This window comes from Sus scrofa, chromosome 15 (assembly GCF_000003025.6).
Source record: "Sus scrofa isolate TJ Tabasco breed Duroc chromosome 15, Sscrofa11.1, whole genome shotgun sequence".
Lineage (NCBI taxonomy): Eukaryota > Metazoa > Chordata > Mammalia > Artiodactyla > Suidae > Sus > Sus scrofa.
Genome location: NC_010457.5, coordinates 94,377,352 through 94,396,217, shown reverse-complemented (window position 1 = coordinate 94,396,217; position 18,866 = coordinate 94,377,352). Strand labels below are relative to the sequence as shown.

The window sequence follows — 18,866 nt, the reverse complement described above, 5'->3', positions numbered from 1 at the left end:
ATGCTGGAGGGGCTGTGGAGAAAAGGGAACCCTCCTGCATTGCTGGTGGGAATGTCAGCTGATACAGCCACTATGGAGAACAGTATGGAGGTACCTTAGAAATCTATACATAGAACTTCCATATGACCCAGCAATCCCACTCTTGGGCATCTATCCGGATAAAACTTTCCTTAAAAAAGACACATGCACCCACATGTTCAATGCAGCACTATTCACAATAGCCAAGTCATGGAAACAACCCAAATGTCCATCAACAGATGATTGGATTAGGAAGATGTGGTATATATATACACAATGGAATACCAGTCAGCCATAAAAAGAACATAATGCCATTTGCAGCAACATGGATTGAACTAGAGACTCTCATACTAAGTCAGAAAGAGAAAGACAAATACCATATGATATAATTTATATCTTGAATCTAATATACAGCACAAATGAACCTCTCCAGAGAAAAAAATCATGGACTTGGAGAATAGACTTGTGGTTGTCAAGGGGGAGAGGGAGGGAGTAGAAGGGATTGGGAGCTTGGGGTTAATAAATGCAAACTATTGCCTTTGGAATGGATTAGCAATGAGATCCTGCTGTGTAGCACTGGGAACTATGTCTAGTCACTTATGATGGAGCATGATAATGTGAGAAAATAGAATGTGTATATGTATGTGTATCTGGGTCACCATGCTGTACAGTAGAAAAAAAAAAAACTGTATTGGGGAAATAACAATTTAAAAAAATGTAATAAAATGTTATGATCCTGAAAAAAAAAATACATTTCACAGCATTTAAACTGGAAAAACAAAAAATCTATCTGTGACAAAAAAATGCATACTCTAAGATTCCATTTAGGTAAGTTCAAGTACAGGCAGAACTAATCTCTTGATAGAGGTTGGAATAGTCATTACCTCTGAGGCACACTAAATGGGAGGGTGCAGGAGAAAACCTTCAGGGGTGCCAATAATGGTATAAATCTTGATCTGAAGTATACTTACATAACAATTCACAAACACTCATCTACCTTGATTTTCCCAAAGATTTACAAGAAGAGTCCATGAAGTAAGAATCTGGGTAAAATAAACACCTAATACTGCAATGTGTAAACCAAACATAATTTTTTTAAACTCTATAGTCATTTATTGTGATACTTTGACAATTCTTTTACTCCTTTTGTAATTTTGATGAACAAAATTATTTTAACTATTTATATTCAAGGCATTCAAAGGCTTCAAAATGAAATAAGACAGAATGATTAACTTGGCTATCGAGTGGGCTTAAGTAATCAAATAAAAAAACACAATAGAGAGTACCACTGAATAAAGACTTGCAAAACTGCCATTTATTTTTTTAATTAATTAATTTATTTTTTTGTCTTTTCTAGGGCTGCTCCCTCGGCATATGGAGGTTCCCAGGCTAGGGGTCAAATCGGAGCTGTAGCTGCTAGCCCACACCACAGCAACGCTGGATCCAAGCCGCATCTGCAACCTACACCACAGCTCGCGGCAATGCCAGATCCTTAACCCACTGAGTAAGGCCAGGGACCGAACCTGCAACCTCATGGCTCCTAGTCGGATTCGTTAACCACCGCACCACAACAGGAACTCTGCAAAACTCCCATTTAAAATTAGAACTACAAGAAAAGTTTTGCCTGGGTATATGCCCAAGAGTGGGATTGCTGGGTCATATGGTAGTTCTATGTTTTCTAAGATACCTCCATACTGTTTTCCATGTGGTTGTACCAATTTACATTCCCACCAACAGTGCAGGAGGGTTCCCTTTTCTCCACACCATCTCCAGTATTTGTTATTTGTGGACTTATTAATGAGGGCCATTCTGACTGGTGTGAGGTGGTACCTTGTAGTAGTTTTGATTTGCTTTTCTCTAATAATCAGTGAACTAGAGACCCTCATACTAAGTAAGTCAGAAAGAGAAAGACAAATGCCATATGATCTCACTTGGATCTGGAATCTAATATAGGGCACAAATGAACCTTTCCACAGCAAAGAAAATCATGGACTTGGAGAAGAGACTTGTGGTTGCCGAGGGGGAGGGAGTAGGAGGGATTGGGAATTTGGGGTTAACAGATGCAAACTACAGCACTTGGAATGGATAAGCAATGGGATCCTGCTGTACAGCATGGGGAATTATGTCTGGTCACTTGTGATAGAGCATGATAATGTGAGAAAAAAGAATGTACACATGTATGTGTGACTGGGTCACCTTACTATGCAGCAGAAAATTGACAGAACACTGTAAATCAGCTGTAATGGAAAAAATAAAAATCATTATAAAAAAAAAAACAAAACTGAACTACAGGAGTTCCTGCTGTGGTTCAGCAGAAACGAACCCAATTAGTATCCATAAGGATGTAGGTTTGATCCCTGTCCTCAATCAGTGGGTAAAGGATCCGGTGTTGCCATCAGCTGTGGTATAGGTTGCAGACAAAGCTCAGATCCCACACTGCTGTGGCTGTGGCATAGGCTGGCAGCTACAGCTCTGATTTGACCTCTAGCCTGGGAACTTCCATATGTGGCAGGTGTGGCCCTAAAAAGCAAAACATAAATAAACAAATATAAATAAAATCAGAACTATAATGAAGATTTGGATAAATCATGGCTTATGCACAACGCATTTTTAAAAACTAAGTATAGTACTGCCACCTAGCAGACAAAGTTAATAATGACCAATTTCAGCTCTGAAAAGTTATATATATCTTATAGAAAACAGAAATGCTGAATAATATATTATTCAACAATATTTGCCAAAATAAAGCTTAACAACAATCTGCCAATATGGACAACATTTAAAAATGCAAATACCATTGTTCTCAAACAAATTACATCACTTCTAAAATAGCTGACAACTAAAACAATAGTACTAGCACTAGGAGCTTTGAAACTTTCCTTGTACAAATCCCATCCCATTTTTTTAAAAAAAGATTATTTCTACAAAATTCTAGAGCTATAGGTTCCCAGATACAGTCTCTGGGGAGAAAAATGGGCAATGCCCAGTTGTACCCCCTAGTTTTTCATTCCCAAAATCTATTTGGAGACTCCATGAACTCTAAAGTGCTGAAAAAGAGAAAGCACAGGTGTGCTGGATTTTGGATAGAGATTTTCAGCAGAATGCACTTAAGGAGTAACAAGGTCTTTCCTCCTTTCCTGATGTTTGAACATCTGGATACTAACAAGCAAAGGTTCCTACTCCTCTGGGCTAGAACAGCAAATCCTCCCAATTTAAACCCCACCTCCTCCCAACCTACAATTTTTCCTTCTTACTTAGGCATCAGGTTACACAGCCCCAAAGTCAAAAGAGTAAATGGATATCTAGCTGGGACCCTTTCCAAGAAAGAAAGAGAGAAAGAAAGAGAAAAAGAGAGAAAGAGAGAGAGAGAGAAAGAGAAAGAGAGAAAGAAAGAAAGAAAAGAAAAAAGAAAACCTACACTATGCCAGCACTCTAAGTGCAGAAAGACTGAGAAAAGACCAAAATAAGCCTGGAGAATATATCACTGTTGGAGAGACTAGACTACTAAATAGACAAGGAGAGTGCAACAATATTTCACATCTTTGCCACTTTTTTGGGACAGTAAGTATAAAGTCCCATCATTTTACTGCACCTGAGCATTCCTACCCAAATAGCATCTGCAAGCCTAAGCACAAATCAAAAGCTACACAGTCACCAGGGAAACTTAGACAGCTAAAGACACTTTCACAATTACCATAGTATCACACTATAAAACAAGGCAGAACACACCCAGAATAACAGTACAACACAAAGAAACCAGTACAAAATCACACAATCAAACATCATATATATGAGATACATGGAAATGAAGAGATCAAGGTTCTAGATGAGCTTTGTCACAAACTAATTATGTAATCTAGGGTAAAGGCAGAGAAGTATAATCAGTACTAAGCAGTGGAGGGTTAGGCACTGAACTCAGGGGTTTACAGATAGTGAAAACACCTAACCAGCAGTCAGGTGAGCAAAGTTCAGGGTTTAGCCCAAGTCAATGCACATTTCTAGAGCATAATCTAATTATCTGTATTGGCTAGAATAGTATTTCCAGAATGTGTTCCGCAGCACAACAGAATAACAGTGATACACATGCCAATAAAAGGATTTCAGGAGTTTCTGCTATGGTGCAGTGGGTTAAGGATCTGGCTTTGCCAAAGCTGTGGTATAGGTAGATAGCTACAGGTCAAATTTGATCCCTGGCCATCTGTGGGCCAGGGAACAAAATGGGAAAAAAAGGTGGGGGGGGGGGAATTTCAGTCTAGTAAGTGCAGGAAATGTACTTACTATAAACCACCAATTTTAGATTCATAATGCACTTTTGTACAGTAAAAGTACAGCCTGAGAAGGGCTCAGAGTTAAGATATGTGTTTAATTATAATGCTTTTCCAAGGCAGTAGATCACTAAACAACTTTTTTCTCTTATAAATATTAACACTGAAAAACAATCTTTGCCATGACTCAAAAAATTAAACAGGATTACAACAGTCCACCCTTATCCATAGGAGATATGTTTCAAGACCCACAGTGGATGCCTGATACTGCAGAGATAGTACCAAACCCTATACATACTACTTTTTTTCCTATGCACACATACCTATGACAAAGTTTAATTTATATATTAGGCACAATAAGAGAATATCTAAATTGCTGGCATCACTGCTCTTACACTTTGGGGCCATTATTAAGTAAAACAAGGGTTCCTTTGAACACCAGCACTACGATACCTTGAGAGTAGATTTGATAACGCAGATGGCTATTAAGTGACTAAGAGACAGGCAGTGTATACATCATGTACATGCAAGACAAAGGGATGATTCATGTCCTCGGCCGGATAGAGCAGAACTGCACAAGATTTCATCATGCTACTGAGAATGGCATACTATTTAAATTTTATGAATTACTTCTGGAATTTTCCCATTTACTATTTTTCAACAAGGTTGACTGCAAACTAATAAACCACATAAAGTAAAACTAGGGATGGGGGGGATATTGTACCCTTTAATCTAGTGATTCCACTTCTGGGTATATATCCAAAAAAGTGAAAGCAGGGGTTCAAACAGACATCTGCACACCGGTATTCATAGCAGCATTATTCATAATAGCCAAATGGTGAAAACAACCCAAATGTCCACTGACAGCTAAATAAACGAAATGTGGTTTATACATACCATGGAGTATCATTCAGCCTTAAGAAGTAATGAAATTCTGATACATGTATGAACCTTAAAGATACTATGCTAAATGAAATAAGCCAGATACAAAAGGACAAATATTGTATGATTCCAAATTATAAGAGGTACCTAAAATAGTCAAATTGATAGAGACAGAAAGTAGACTAGTGGTTACCAGTGGAGGGGGGAAAAGGAGAATGGGGATTTACTGGATACAGAGTTTCAGTTTGTGGTGATGAAAAAGTTATGGAGATGGTTAGTGATGATGCCTACACAACAATGTCAATGTATTTAATGCCATTAAACTGTACACTTAAAAATTACTAAAATGGTAAATTTAATGTATATTTAATGTATATTTTACACAATAAAAAAAATTCTTTGCCAAATTTTCTCTTAATTCTAATATCATGTGAATACAAAACCACTAAAATAGTCCATAAAAATTATCTTACCTCGGCTACACAACAAATTGACCCCAAGGCTTCTCCACGAAAACCATAAGTTGTCAAATTTTCAAGGTCTTCATGACTATTTATTTTTGAGGTGTAGTACTTCACTGCCATTACAGGTGCATCAACAGCCTTGATACCCTCACCATTGTCTCGCACCTCAATTTTATCAAATCCATAGTTCTCCTATGAAAAGTTAAATAATACTTTTAGTATATAAAAACATTAAGCTTTATCACACTTAGAAAATGACACAACTGAAACAGTTCTGCCATTTACCTATCTTTTAAGAAAACAACATTAACAAAGTAAGAATACCAATTCCTAGTTACGGTACCATGGGGAAGTCTTTTGTTTTCCTTAGACTCAGATTCAACTATAAAATAATATCAACCTGATCTTTAAGGTTCCCTTGAATTGTTTCAGTGTAATAGGTACTTACGCTTAAATTTATGTTTAAACTTGCCCCAAAATATTCTTCTGAACTATATATATCTCTGTATATATAATCTCTCAAACAAAAAAAACCCATCACCACCAAAAACAAAACTAGTTCTACCCACCAAAAGTCTAGCAACTGTCATTATTCAACCTAGTTGTAATACCTTCTCCCTTGAACTACTTACTGCTTTCATAAGTAAATAAAAATCTGCTACACTGTAACTTTCTAAATTTCTTCTTGTAAATAGCCACCTAACAGGAAACTGCTAAGAAAATACACCTCATTTGGCAAATGAAGGTGAAAAAACAAATCACAGCTTAGTATATGTGGTTTAATACTAAAAATATGCACACACAGCAAATACAAAACCTATATATATCCTACAGTGATCACACTTTCTATGAAAACTATCTTCTAAATTTGGTAGCAAGCATCTATCATAAGCTTTACTTCACAAAGCTTTATGTGTATGGACATAAATGCAAGTTATAAAGTGAAAAAAAATCTTCCTACAATTATGACTCTGGTATTTAAAAATAATGCCACATCTTTTTAATAACCTAAAATTACATAATACTACATGTCATTACTCTTTGGATAAATTAGAAATACCAAGTATTGGGGGGAGATACATAAGATTTAGTTCCTATCTTTCCCTCAATCTAAGATTAAATTATTTTGGGAACAGCTTGCCTGCTTCATTTCATTAAAAATAATTAACTATAGAAATGCAAATCTCTCAATATAAATAAGAAATCCACCGAGTAAACTAACACAAAGATCTGTTTAATTGTTTAAAATAAATAACACCAGTATGTTTAACTAATTATGAAAACATTCCCAGTCAGGATAGTTATTATTGTATGAAACTATAATGAAACAGGTCTTATTATGTAGAGCAACACAGTTGCTTATTTTAAAATTCTACAAAGCAGAAACTGATGAATATCAAAAGACTTAAATAGCCAGATAAAAACGGGTACTTTAATTTACTTTTTAAAGATGACTTCTGGGAGTTCCCGTTGTGGCTCAGCAGTTAACGAATCCGACTAGGAACCATGAGGTTGCGGGTTCGATCCCTGGCTTTGCTCAGTGGGTTAACGATACAGCATTGCCGTGAGCTGTGGTGTAGGTTGCAGACTCAGCTCGGATCCCGCATTGCTGTGGCTGTGGTTTGGGCCAGCAGCTACAGCTCCGATTCGACCCCTAGCCTAGGAACCTCCATATGCCATGGGAGTGGCTCAAGAAATGGCTAAAAGACAATAAATAAATAAATAAATAAATAAAGATGACTTCTGCTGGCTTTGTAAAACTATTTCTAAAAACTATGTTTTTCTCCCAAGAACTTTAAGAACAAGCAAGATATATATCTGCCTGCCTAAGAGTCTTAAGTAAAATTTGTCAGATATAATTTCCTAATCCTATTTAATTATTATCAACTGTATTCTAATCAGACTCAGCTGACCATATGAGAAAAACAGTTTCTTTTTGCATTTAATTTTTCATGGTTAAAGAGCTTTTATTGTACTATTATTTTTTAAAAATACAGGCTTGATATGGTATAGAATAGTATTTCTCAACATCAACTAGAAACTTGTTAGAAATGCAAATTTTGGGCCCCTCCTCAAATATGAAAGTTTAACAAGCTCCTTAAAACTACTGACACATGTTGTGAGTAACGTGAGACCCACCAGCATTTAGGAAAGATCCTGAATGGGTTTTAGAGCCAGAAGGACCTGGATTGCGAATTCAGCTCCACTACTTATTATTTATTTGACTTTAGGAGAGTTCTCAGAACCTCAACTACTTGGAAAATTGGTGTAGCAATAGCTAATTCAAAGAGTTTTTATAAGGAACAACTGGGATAACATATATATTATATGCACGTGTATATGAAAAGGGAAGGTCTCTTTCCTACAAAGATGTTAATGCCAGTATTATTTCTAACATCATAATACCAGAAATAACCTGTTAATTAAGAGATTACAAAACATGTATTCTTACATTGACTCAAATTTATTTACCATTTATGTATCAGATACCAGACAGATATAGAAAACACAAAAAACAGAGACCTTACCTCCATAAATTAGTAATTTATAATGGGGGAGGCAGACATGCTGACTATTGTAGTAAGTCATATAAGTGTCATAAATAACATATACTCAAATGATTTAATATGTAGCACTTAAAAATGTGAAAACTATGAAGCAACAAGGGACACAATTCTTTTTTTTTTTTTTTTTTTTTTTTTTTGTCTTTTTGCCATTTCTTGGGCTGCTCCCGTGGCATATGGAGATTCCCAGGCTAGGGGTCAAATCGGAGCTGTAGCTACCGGCCTACGCCAGAGCCACAGCAACGCAGGATCCGAGCTGCATCTGCAACCTACACCACAGCTCACGGCAACACCAGATCGTTAACCCACTGAGCAAGGCCAGGGATAAAGAATAAGCTTTTGTTTATAATTTCCTCTAGTGTTACTACAACACTGGTTTAAGTTATTTTTAAGGAGTTCCCTACGTGGCTCAGTGGAATGAATCTGACTAGCATCCATAAGGACACAGGTTCGATCCCTGGCCTTGCTCAGTGGCTTCAGGATCTGGCATTGCTGTGAGTTGTGGTGCAGGTCACAGACGTGGCTTGGATCCTGAGTTGCTGTGGCACAGGCTGGCAGCTACAGCTCCAATTCAACCCCTAGCCTGGGAACCTCCATATGCCATGGGTGTGGTCCTAAAAAGACAAAAAAAAAATTATTTTTAAGAATTTTCTCTTAAGACAAAGGATCCCATGTCCCAAAAGTAATTTACTGATATACGAAGAAGAGAAACCTAACAGTTGTAAGGAGAAAATATCTGTCCAATCCTTTTTTTTTTGCTTTAAAAGTACTTGGCAGTATCTCAGGCACACTCACCAGTTTAACATCTATGCTTGTGGCACCAGCATCCAAGGAGTTTTCAATGAGCTCTTTTACAACACTGACCACTGAAGTGATTATTTGAGAACTTGAAAGGAGGCGAACTGTTGCTGCAGGCAACTGTTTCATTCTAGCTTTTAGCAGAGTAGCTAGAAAATGAAATATTAAGTTGTAAAAACAAAAACTGTTAAACATTCCTGACAAAATTCACAGCAATAGGAGTTCCCGTCATGGCTCAGTGGTTAACAAATCCAACTAGGAACCATGAGGTTGCGGGTTCGATCCCTGGCCTTGCTCAGTGGGTTAAGGATCCGGGGTTGCCATGACCTGTGGTGTAGGTTGCAGATGCAGCTCGGATCCTGCGTGGCTGTGGCTCTGGCATAGGCTTGGCAGCGACAGCTCTGATTAGACCCCTAGCCTAGGAACCTCCATATGCCACAGGTGCCCTAGAAAAGACCAAAAAAAAAAAAAAAAAAAAAAAAAAATTTCACAGCAACAACATCATCAATAATAGAAACCCACATGTGTTGAGCCTCATTGTACACCAGGCTCTACTGTTAAGCACATACATTATTAAATCATTAATTTCTTACAAATACCTCTAAAACATATGCTATTACCATCTCCATATTATAAGACTAAGGCACAGAGAAGTGAATTGGTAAGTCACACTATGTTACTAAGTGAAGAATGATAAGAGTAACTGCGCAATACTGAGTGTAACATGTGATGTGCCTGGCTAGGAATAACCAGGTGGTGCCGTCAAATGATGCTGATAACATCAGTCATGTGCCTTAATGGCAGTCACAGTTAAACATTATTATGCAACCATACGTTTATAATGCCTTTTGCAATTATGAGCCCTTTTGGCATTAGAATATCTAGACCCATGGGACCTCATCAAACTGAAAAGCTTTTGCACAGCAAAGGAAACCCAAAAGAAAACAAAAAGACAACTTACAGAATGGGAGAAAATAGTTTCAAATGATGCAACTGACAAGGGCTTAATCTCTAGAATATATAAGCAACTTATACAACTCAACAGCAAAAAAACCAATCAATCAATGGAAAAATGGGCAAAAGACCTGAATAGACATTTCTCCAAGGAAGATATACAGATGGCCAACAAACACATGAAAAAATGCTCAACATCGCTGATTATAAGAGAAATGCAAATCAAAACTACCATGAGATACCACCTCACACCAGTCAGAATGGCCATCATTAATAAATCCACAAATAACAAGTGCTGGAGGGGCTGTGGAGAAAAGGGAACCCTCCTGCACTGTTGGTGGGAATGTAAACTGGTACAGCCACTATGGAGAACAGTTTGGAGATACCTTAGAAATCTATACATAGACCTTCCATATGACCCTGCAATCCCACTCCTGGGCATCTATCCGGACAAAGCTCTACTTAAAAGAGACACATGCACCCGCATGTTCATTGCAGCACTATTCACAATAGCCAGGACATGGAAACAATCCAAATGTCCATCGACAGAGGATTGGATTCGGAAGATGTGGTATATATACACGATGGAATACTACTCAGCCATAAAAAAGGATGACATCATGCCATTTGCAGCAACATGGATGGAACTAGAGAATCTCATCCTGAGTGAAATGAGCCAGAAAGACAAAGACAAATACCATATGATATCACTTATAACTGGAATCTAATATCCAGCACAAATGAACATCTCCTCAGAAAAGAAAATCATGGACTTGGAGAAGAGACTTGTGGTTGCCTGATGGGAGGGGGAGGGAGTGGGAGGGATCGGGAGCTTGGGCTTATCAGTCACAACCTAGAATAGATTTACAAGGAGATCCCGCTGAATAGCATTGAGAACTATGTCTAGATACTCATGTTGCAACAGAAGAAATGGTGGGGGAAAAACTGTAATTGTAATGTATACATGTAAGGATAACCTGACCCCCTTGCTGTACAGTGGGAAAATAAAAAAATAAAATTAAAAAAAAAAAAAAACAAAAACAAAAAACAAAAAATACAAACCATAAAAAAAAAAAAAAAAAAAGAATATCTAGACCCTAGAATTACTCTCAATTTAAGACAGTCATGACCCAGACATATCGTATCATATTACCATCCTCTATACTAGCATGTCTAAAACATTACCTAAACATGGGGCTCCTCAAAGCCAAAATAAGATAAAGCTCAAATCCCTGTGCTGACAATCAAGGTTCTTTATAAACCGATCCGACTTGTAAAACCAAAGTCTCTCCACCAGTTATTGTTTTACCCATGAAAGCCTTTGAAACCTTTTCAAAAAAAAAAGAAAAAAAAATCTCATGTTGAAATCACATATGTAATGTTTGCATGGAGTAAGGTTTGCATCTACTTTAATGCCTAACTTCAGAAAAGATTTCAGGAAAAAAAAAAAAAAAGAACTTGGCTACATGCAATTCCTCAAGTCAAGATTTTCTTTGCCAGTAAAATGGTGGGGGACTGGATGGGCAGGGGTTGGGGGAAGCCCTAGGTACTTCCTTTATTTACTATGACTAGTTACATGCTCACATGATGATTTGAACCTATGCAATTTAGATCCAAATAAGACAATGCCAAAAACAAACCAAACCAAATTAAAACGTTGCTGTTTAGGATCCTTTCTTAGGCAACTTAAGATGTAAAACAAGCAGAGTCACATAAAGCTTAAGAATAAGTAACTGAGGAAGAAACAGAATAGTGTCACTACAACGATTACATAGGATTTAAAGGATACATTTCTACGAAAAAGTCAACATATTGAGTTCTGAATGGTGTTAACTGATCACAATTCATAACTAAAACCATATTTTGCTTTTGTACAAGGCAAAGCTGATTAGCACAATGGAAAAATATACCAGACCAGAATCTAAAATAGGTTTGGGGGTTCATCTTTATTACACATAAACAGAAGCTTACTTAAATCCTTCTGTAAAATCAATTCATCACCTGCATAGAGATAGTTTGTTGTGAGGACCAAAGAAGAAAATACATATAAAATGTACTATAAATGATAAGGCCAATGTATTAAATGAAAATTATTATCATTATGTAAAGAAATGCTGGGAATTCATTCCTAACAATAACTCCCAGTTAAGCTATATATTTGATTTAATTTTGGTGTGCTCAGCTTTATTGAGAATAGCTGTCGACAACTACCTATCAAAGGTTTTTTTGTAGCTCTTAAGGGTCGGGAGGTCTTCGCAATAGTGAGGAAAATAGTGGATGGTTAGGCTGCTCCCCTGCCTTAACAGTCATACAAATTAGTACTATCTCAGAAAAAAGGCGCCTTCTATACTCTCCTCAAGCTTCAGGCTAGCCTCAGGTCTAAAGATACAGAGCTGAATTGTCCAATATGGTAGCCAGCAGCCACCTGTGGCTACTGCATGCTTGAAATGTGGCTACTCCAAATTGAGATGTTCTAATACACTCTTGATTTCAAACTCAGTATAAAAAAAAAACCCCTAAAATTTGGAGTTACCATGGTGGCACAGGGTAACAAACCCAACTAGTATTCATGAGGACACAGGTTCGATCCCTGGCCTTGCTCAGTGGGTTAAGGATCTAGCGTTACGTGCATGGTGGTGTTGACTGCAGACTCGGCTCAGATCTGGCATTGCTATGGCTGTGGTGTAGGATGGCAGCTACAGCTCCGATTCTACCCCTCGTCTGGGAACTTCCATATGCCGTGGGTGTGGCCCTAAAAAGAAAAAAAAATAAGTATGTGTGTGTATACACATACATACACATAATTTAATTTGTTTTTACATTGATTACAGGATAAAATTATATTCTGGCTATATTATATAAAATATGACTGCTATAAAATTTTAAATTATATATGTGGCTTATATTATTGTTTAATTGTACAGTGCTGAATATAGTGGTTAAAAGAGGAGGTTCTAAATCATACTGCTTTGGTTCTAGCCTAGGTCTTACACTAGTAACTATATAATGTCGTGGAAATTAAACTCTAAAACTCAATCACCTAATCTATAAAATAGAGATAATAATGATAGCATATGGTTTTGGTGAGAAGTAAATAAGATAAGTATGTAACTTATTATAGTGCTTGGCTTATAATGCTAGAAGATGCCAAGATCTTTGGACTAAATTGAGTTCCTCCAAAATACTAAATGAACATTCTCCCACATGCTTCTCACCCCTACTCCCAAAAGGGCTGACCCATGGCTTGGTATTAGGTTAGGCTTGGGTTCAAGAAGTCTTCTTCCTTGGTTTGAGAGTCCCAAAAGTCTAAGAAAAACACTGATCAATCAATCTTTAGGGTATAAACCTAGCCTCATTTCAACCTTCACTCTTTCTGTACAAGCAACTTATTAATCTCATCATTTTTGTCTCATTCTCTATAGCATCTCATCCAAAATCTTCCATTTCCCCCCTTCAAGTCCCTAATGTCATCCTAATCTTGCTCCTTCTAGTTTACGGTGATCAAGGCATACCTTAGCATGAACTCTCTAACACACACACACTCTAACCTCCACCATCCTGGGTCCTCTGGTTTCTTAAAATGTCTACATCTCTACCCCATACTCTCTTCCCTCAGTCTCAGACCAATGTCTCTTCCTCCGAGGCTAACACTTTCACCTAGTTTCTTTATCTAGTCCCATTCTTCCTCCAGCTATCTTGGCCTTGAAAGCAAAAAGAAAAAAATTCTTCCCTCAACCCGACTAACCCTTTAATTACCTTCTTTCTTTATGAAGTCAAACCTGAATAAGTAACCTGTACTCACTGCCACCAATTCTGTCACCAACTCACTCCTAAAACCATTGTACAATAGCTTATACAACTGTTAGGATTCGGTTTTCTTCAAGTTCACCCATGAGCTCTTAAATCATCTAACCCTTTCTTTCCTCAGGACTCACGTTCCTTAACATCTCTGAAGCATGTGACATTGAGATATTGCCTAACTCTCAAGGATTTTGCTATCTATACCACTTTGACCTCTTCATGTTTTCATCACTCTCTTCCCCCTAAACAGGCATTGCCTTATCCCTTTCCCTTCTATCTTATATATCTTAAAACCCAAAGCTTCAGTTAGTAAACAAGGTCAAAAACTTCAATCTTCAGTCCCACACTATTCGTACCTCCACTTTCTTCTAATGCAATACTTCATTCTAGACTCAGTTTCAATGCCATTTGTAACATGGTCCTTTAGCATCACCCAGCCAAGGATGACTCTTTCTCCCTCCTACATTCCTAAAGAACTTGGCTTTCATCACTCACATGATGCTTATCATCCCCCGTCCTGATCTATACAACTTCTGAAAGAAGAGAGTTATGTATTTCTGCAAGCAACACAGAAAAATCAAGTATTTCACTCATTGAGAATACTTCATGAATACTAATGAAGAGGTCATTTCATCAGACTTCCTCATTCAAAGGTAAACTTTAGGAAGAGTGTCTTACTTCCCAGCAAGTCGCCATTGTCTTATTCCTTCACTTTATATGTTTTATTTTAGCTGGACTCCATATCATCCCCAACATCACCTGTACCTCCTAACCAGAATTGCTTCTAGATTCCAGGGCCTTATTTCCAACCACTTTATATCTCATTTAGATGAGAGGGAGGCACCCTAAACTTAACATGACCCAAATTGATCTAGGATCTTTCTCTAATTAACTGTGTTTCTTCCTATATTTATTTGATAATAAAAATAACAGCTAATACAAGTAACTTTACATATAAATAATATTTAATCTATTTAACCCTCACAAGTCTATGTACACAGTCATTCCTCTATTACAAACAGGATTTAAAAGCTTGATAACTGGTTCAAGATCATACAACTATTTATTTATTTATTTATGCTTCTTAGGGCCACAACCATGGCATATGGATGCTCCTAGGCTAGGGGGTGCAATAGGAGCTACAACTGTCAGCCCGTACCACAGTGCACGGCAATGCAGGATCCCCAACCCACTGAGCGAGGCCGGAGATTGAACCAGCATCCTCATGGATACTAGCCAGGTTCATTTCTGCTGCGCCACAACTGGAACTCTGAGATCACACAACTATTAAGCAACAGATACATACCTGAATGTCTTGACATATTTGACTCCAAAAGCTATGCTCATCCAGTCTCACAAGGCAAAATCAGAAACCTTGAGTTATCCTAGAAATCCTCCCCACTCTCTCTATCCTGCCACCCAGTCCTCTATTCTACCTAAATATTTCTTGAACTAGGCCTTTTCTCTCTCTATCTGGCTACTGCCTCTGTTCAGCCACTCAACATTTTCTCCCTGTCTCTGCAATAACCAGCTAATTGATATGGTGCCTGGATTCCCAATCACCTATATGGTTCTTTCTATAATTTAAATTTCATCATGTTGCTATTCTAATTGAAATTTCTAAAGATTTCCAGTATTGTAAAAATGGCCATCCTACCCAAAGCAATCTACAGATTCAATGCAATCCCTATCAAATGACCCATGACATTTTTCACAGAACTACAACAAACAATCCAAAAATTTATATAGAACCACAAAAGACCCAGAATCGCCAAAGCAACCCTGAGAAACAAAAACCAAGCAGGAGGCATAACTCTCCCAGACTTCAAGAAATACTACAAAGCCACAGTCATCAAAACAGTGTGGTACTGGTATCAAAACAGACAGACAGACCAATGGAACAGAAGAGAGAACCCGGAAATAAACCCTGACACCTATGGTCAATTAATCTTTGACAAGGAGGCAAGAACATCAAATGGGAAAAAGAAAGTCTATTCAGCAAGCATTGCTGGGAAACCTGGACAGCTGCATGCAAAGCAATGAAACTAGAACACACCCTCACACCATGCACAAAAATAAACTCCAAATGGCTGAAAGACTTAAATATACGACAGAACACCATCAAACTCCTAGAAGAAAACATAGGCAAAACACTCTGACATCAACATCATGAATATTTTCTCAGGTCAGTCCCTCAAAGCAATAGAAATTAGAGCAAAAATAAACCCATGGGACCTCATCAAACTGAAAAGCTTTTGCACAGCAAAGGAAACCCAAAAGAAAACAAAAAGACAACTTACAGAATGGGAGAAAATAGTTTCAAATGATGCAACCGACAAGGGCTTAATCTCTAGAATATATAAACAACTTATACAACCCAACAGCAAAAAAGCCAATCAATCAATGGAAAAATGGGCAAAAGACCTGAATAGACATTTCTCCAAGGAAGATATACAGATGGCCAACAAACACATGAAAAAATGCTCAACATCACTGATTATAAGAGAAATGCAAATCAAAACTACCATGAGATACCACCAGTCAGATTGGCCATCATTAATAAATCCACAAATAACAAGTGCTGGAGGGGCTGTGGAGAAAAGGGAACCCTCCTGCACTGTTGGTGGGAATGTAAACTGGTACAGCCACTATGGAGAACAGTTTGGAGATACCTTAGAAATCTATACAAAGAACTTCCATATGACTCCGCAATCCCACTCTTGGGCATCTATCCGGACAAAACTCTACTTAAAAGAGACACATACACCCGCATGTTCATTGCAGCACTATTCACAATAGCCAGGACATGGAAACAACCCAAATGTCCATCGACAGATGATTGGATTCGGAAGATGTGGTATATATACACAATGGACTACTACTCAGCCATAAAAAAGAATGCCATAATGCCATTTGCAGCAACATGGGTGGAACTAGAGAATCTCATCCTGAGTAAAATGAGTCAGAAAGACAAAGACAAATACCATATGATATCACTTATAACTGGAATCTAATATCCAGCACAAATGAACATCTCCTCAGAAAAGAAAATCATGGACTTGGAGAAGAGACTTGTGGCTGCCTGATGGGAGGGGGAGGGAGTGGGAGGGATTGGGAGCTTGGGCTTATCAGACACAACTTAGAATAGATATACAAGGAGATCCTGCTGAGTAGCATTGAGAACTTTGTCTAGATACTCATGTTGCAACAGAACAAAGGGTAAGGGAAAAAAATGTAATTGTAATGTATACATGTAAGGATAACTTGATCCTCTTGCTGTACAGTGAGAAAATAAAAATAAAATAAATTTCTAAAGATTTCCAACTGCTAACCAGGTTAAATCTAAACTTCTCAACAATTTCCAACCTCGTCCCACTATTCTCCAAATGCACACTGGGCCAGTCATTGTCTCTCTTAATGTGGGGGCACTCACCCCTTTCTTGGCTCACAAGGTTCCCTTTCTCTACTGATGATTTCTAATCATCCTTCCAGATTTAGTTCAATGAAATTCAGTCCCATATTTAGTTCACCTCCTCAAGAAAGCCTTTCTTATCTGCTCCAACCTCTGCCCTCAACAAGTTAGGCACTCCTTCCTCTGTACTCCCTTAGCATCTTTTCCTTATTTCTAACCCCAAATTCATCACAAGTTATTCTGACTATTGTTTTTCCATCCCTTCTTCCTGGCTGAGAGTTCTCACAAGATAGAGATTTTATATTAATCTCATATCTCTAGCATGACCTCTGGAACATAACAAGCATTCTACTGTATGTGTATCAAATGGTATATTTTGAAAAGCGGAAGGCTTAGGAGTCACAGCACAGAATGTTTAAGAATGTCAGGAATCAATCTTCCATATTTGCTGAAAGAGTGTTGATGATCAGGAAAATCAGTTAAGAACAGTGAACCTAAAAAGAAGTAGAGATCAGAGTCATAGACTTTAAGTAGAATATAATGAAACAATTTATTTAAAGAACATAATAAATCTAACCCAATCGGTTTCACAGAACCGATAGGAGTTCCTGTGTTGGCTCGGCGGTTAACCAATCCCACTAGGAACCACAGGGTTGCCGGTGCGATCCCTGGCCTTGTTCAGTGGGTTAAGAATCCGGCGTTGCCCCGAGCTGTGGTGTGGGTTGCAGGCGAGGAAGGGACCCCGCGTTGCTGGGGCTGTGGCGGAGGCCGGCAGCTACAGTTCCAATGAGACCCCTAGCCTGGGAACCTCCACATGCCGTGGGAGCGACCCTAGAAAAAGACAAAAAAAAAAAAAAAAAAAGCAAGATATATACAGTCAACATTGTCTGACAACAATTTTGAGATGTTGTTGAAAGCTGTACTGACAAGGTAATAAAATTAGATTTCAAACATGATGCCAAATAATCTGATTTTTTTTCCTCCCCATTCTCGAAAAGGATCAATTCTTGGTACCCACATTTCCTCAGCATATACAACAAGGACCTGTGTTCAGCATGTAGACAGACCCAGAACACCAGTAAAAATTATGCTTAACTGAAAAGTTTGCTTTCCCCACTTGCATGATGCCACAACATACAACATTATAAAAACGTCACACTCACTCATAAGACAGGCTGTTATGGCTTTGAGGGAGTAAAGTTTCTGCCTGGCAAACAACTTTGAGACCTACTGCCAGAGGGATCTGTGGAATGGGCTGCAACAAAGGCCTAAACACGATTTAGTCAAGAAATGCCAAACCAAGCACTAAGGGGCCCACACCTGAACGGAAACCGCTTTCCACGTGTGCGCGCCCGCGGTCCCGTCTTCATCCGCTTCCCGCCCCTTGAGGGGAGGAGGGGTCACCCATGGCTGCCGCCAGCGCTCTCGCCCCGACCGGGACAAGTTGAGGGTAGGAGGCTCTCGCGCCTACGACCATATAAGATTGGATGCCCCTTAGCCACACCACACTACCTTCTTACTCGTTCAAGGTGGGCAATTAACAATCCAAGAGCGGTCCTGGCACCGTCCCAGCAGGAGCCCAGCCCCGGCCCCGCGGTTCTACGACTCAGCCCCAGCGGGCGCGCGGCGTGGCGGGCTCCAAGCGCCGTGCCTTTAGTCCCGCCCTGCCGGGCGAACGTGGGAGTGGCACCGCCCTCAACCAATCCGG

At 38.6% G+C, this 18,866-nt stretch overlaps 1 protein-coding gene across 14 annotated transcripts in view; it reads right to left on the bottom strand.

Annotated features, from left to right (window-relative positions):
• Window positions 1-18,866, bottom strand: part of PMS1 (PMS1 homolog 1, mismatch repair system component) — a 124,903-nt gene that overhangs the window by 80,288 nt on the left and 25,749 nt on the right. For 3 of the 14 annotated variants that reach the window (XM_021075390.1, XM_021075394.1, XM_013984337.2), the window contains 2 exons: window positions 8,989-9,140; window positions 5,639-5,821 (listed from right to left, as the gene is read on the bottom strand). In XM_021075390.1, the coding sequence (XP_020931049.1) occupies window positions 5,639-5,821; window positions 8,989-9,120 (315 nt within the window). In that variant the 5' untranslated portion in view covers window positions 9,121-9,140. Of the gene's footprint in view, window positions 1-5,638; window positions 5,822-8,988; window positions 9,141-18,478; window positions 18,825-18,866 lie in introns of those variants that run through there. The other 11 variants (XR_002339170.1, XM_021075389.1, XR_002339169.1 and 8 more) reach the window with 10 other exon arrangements.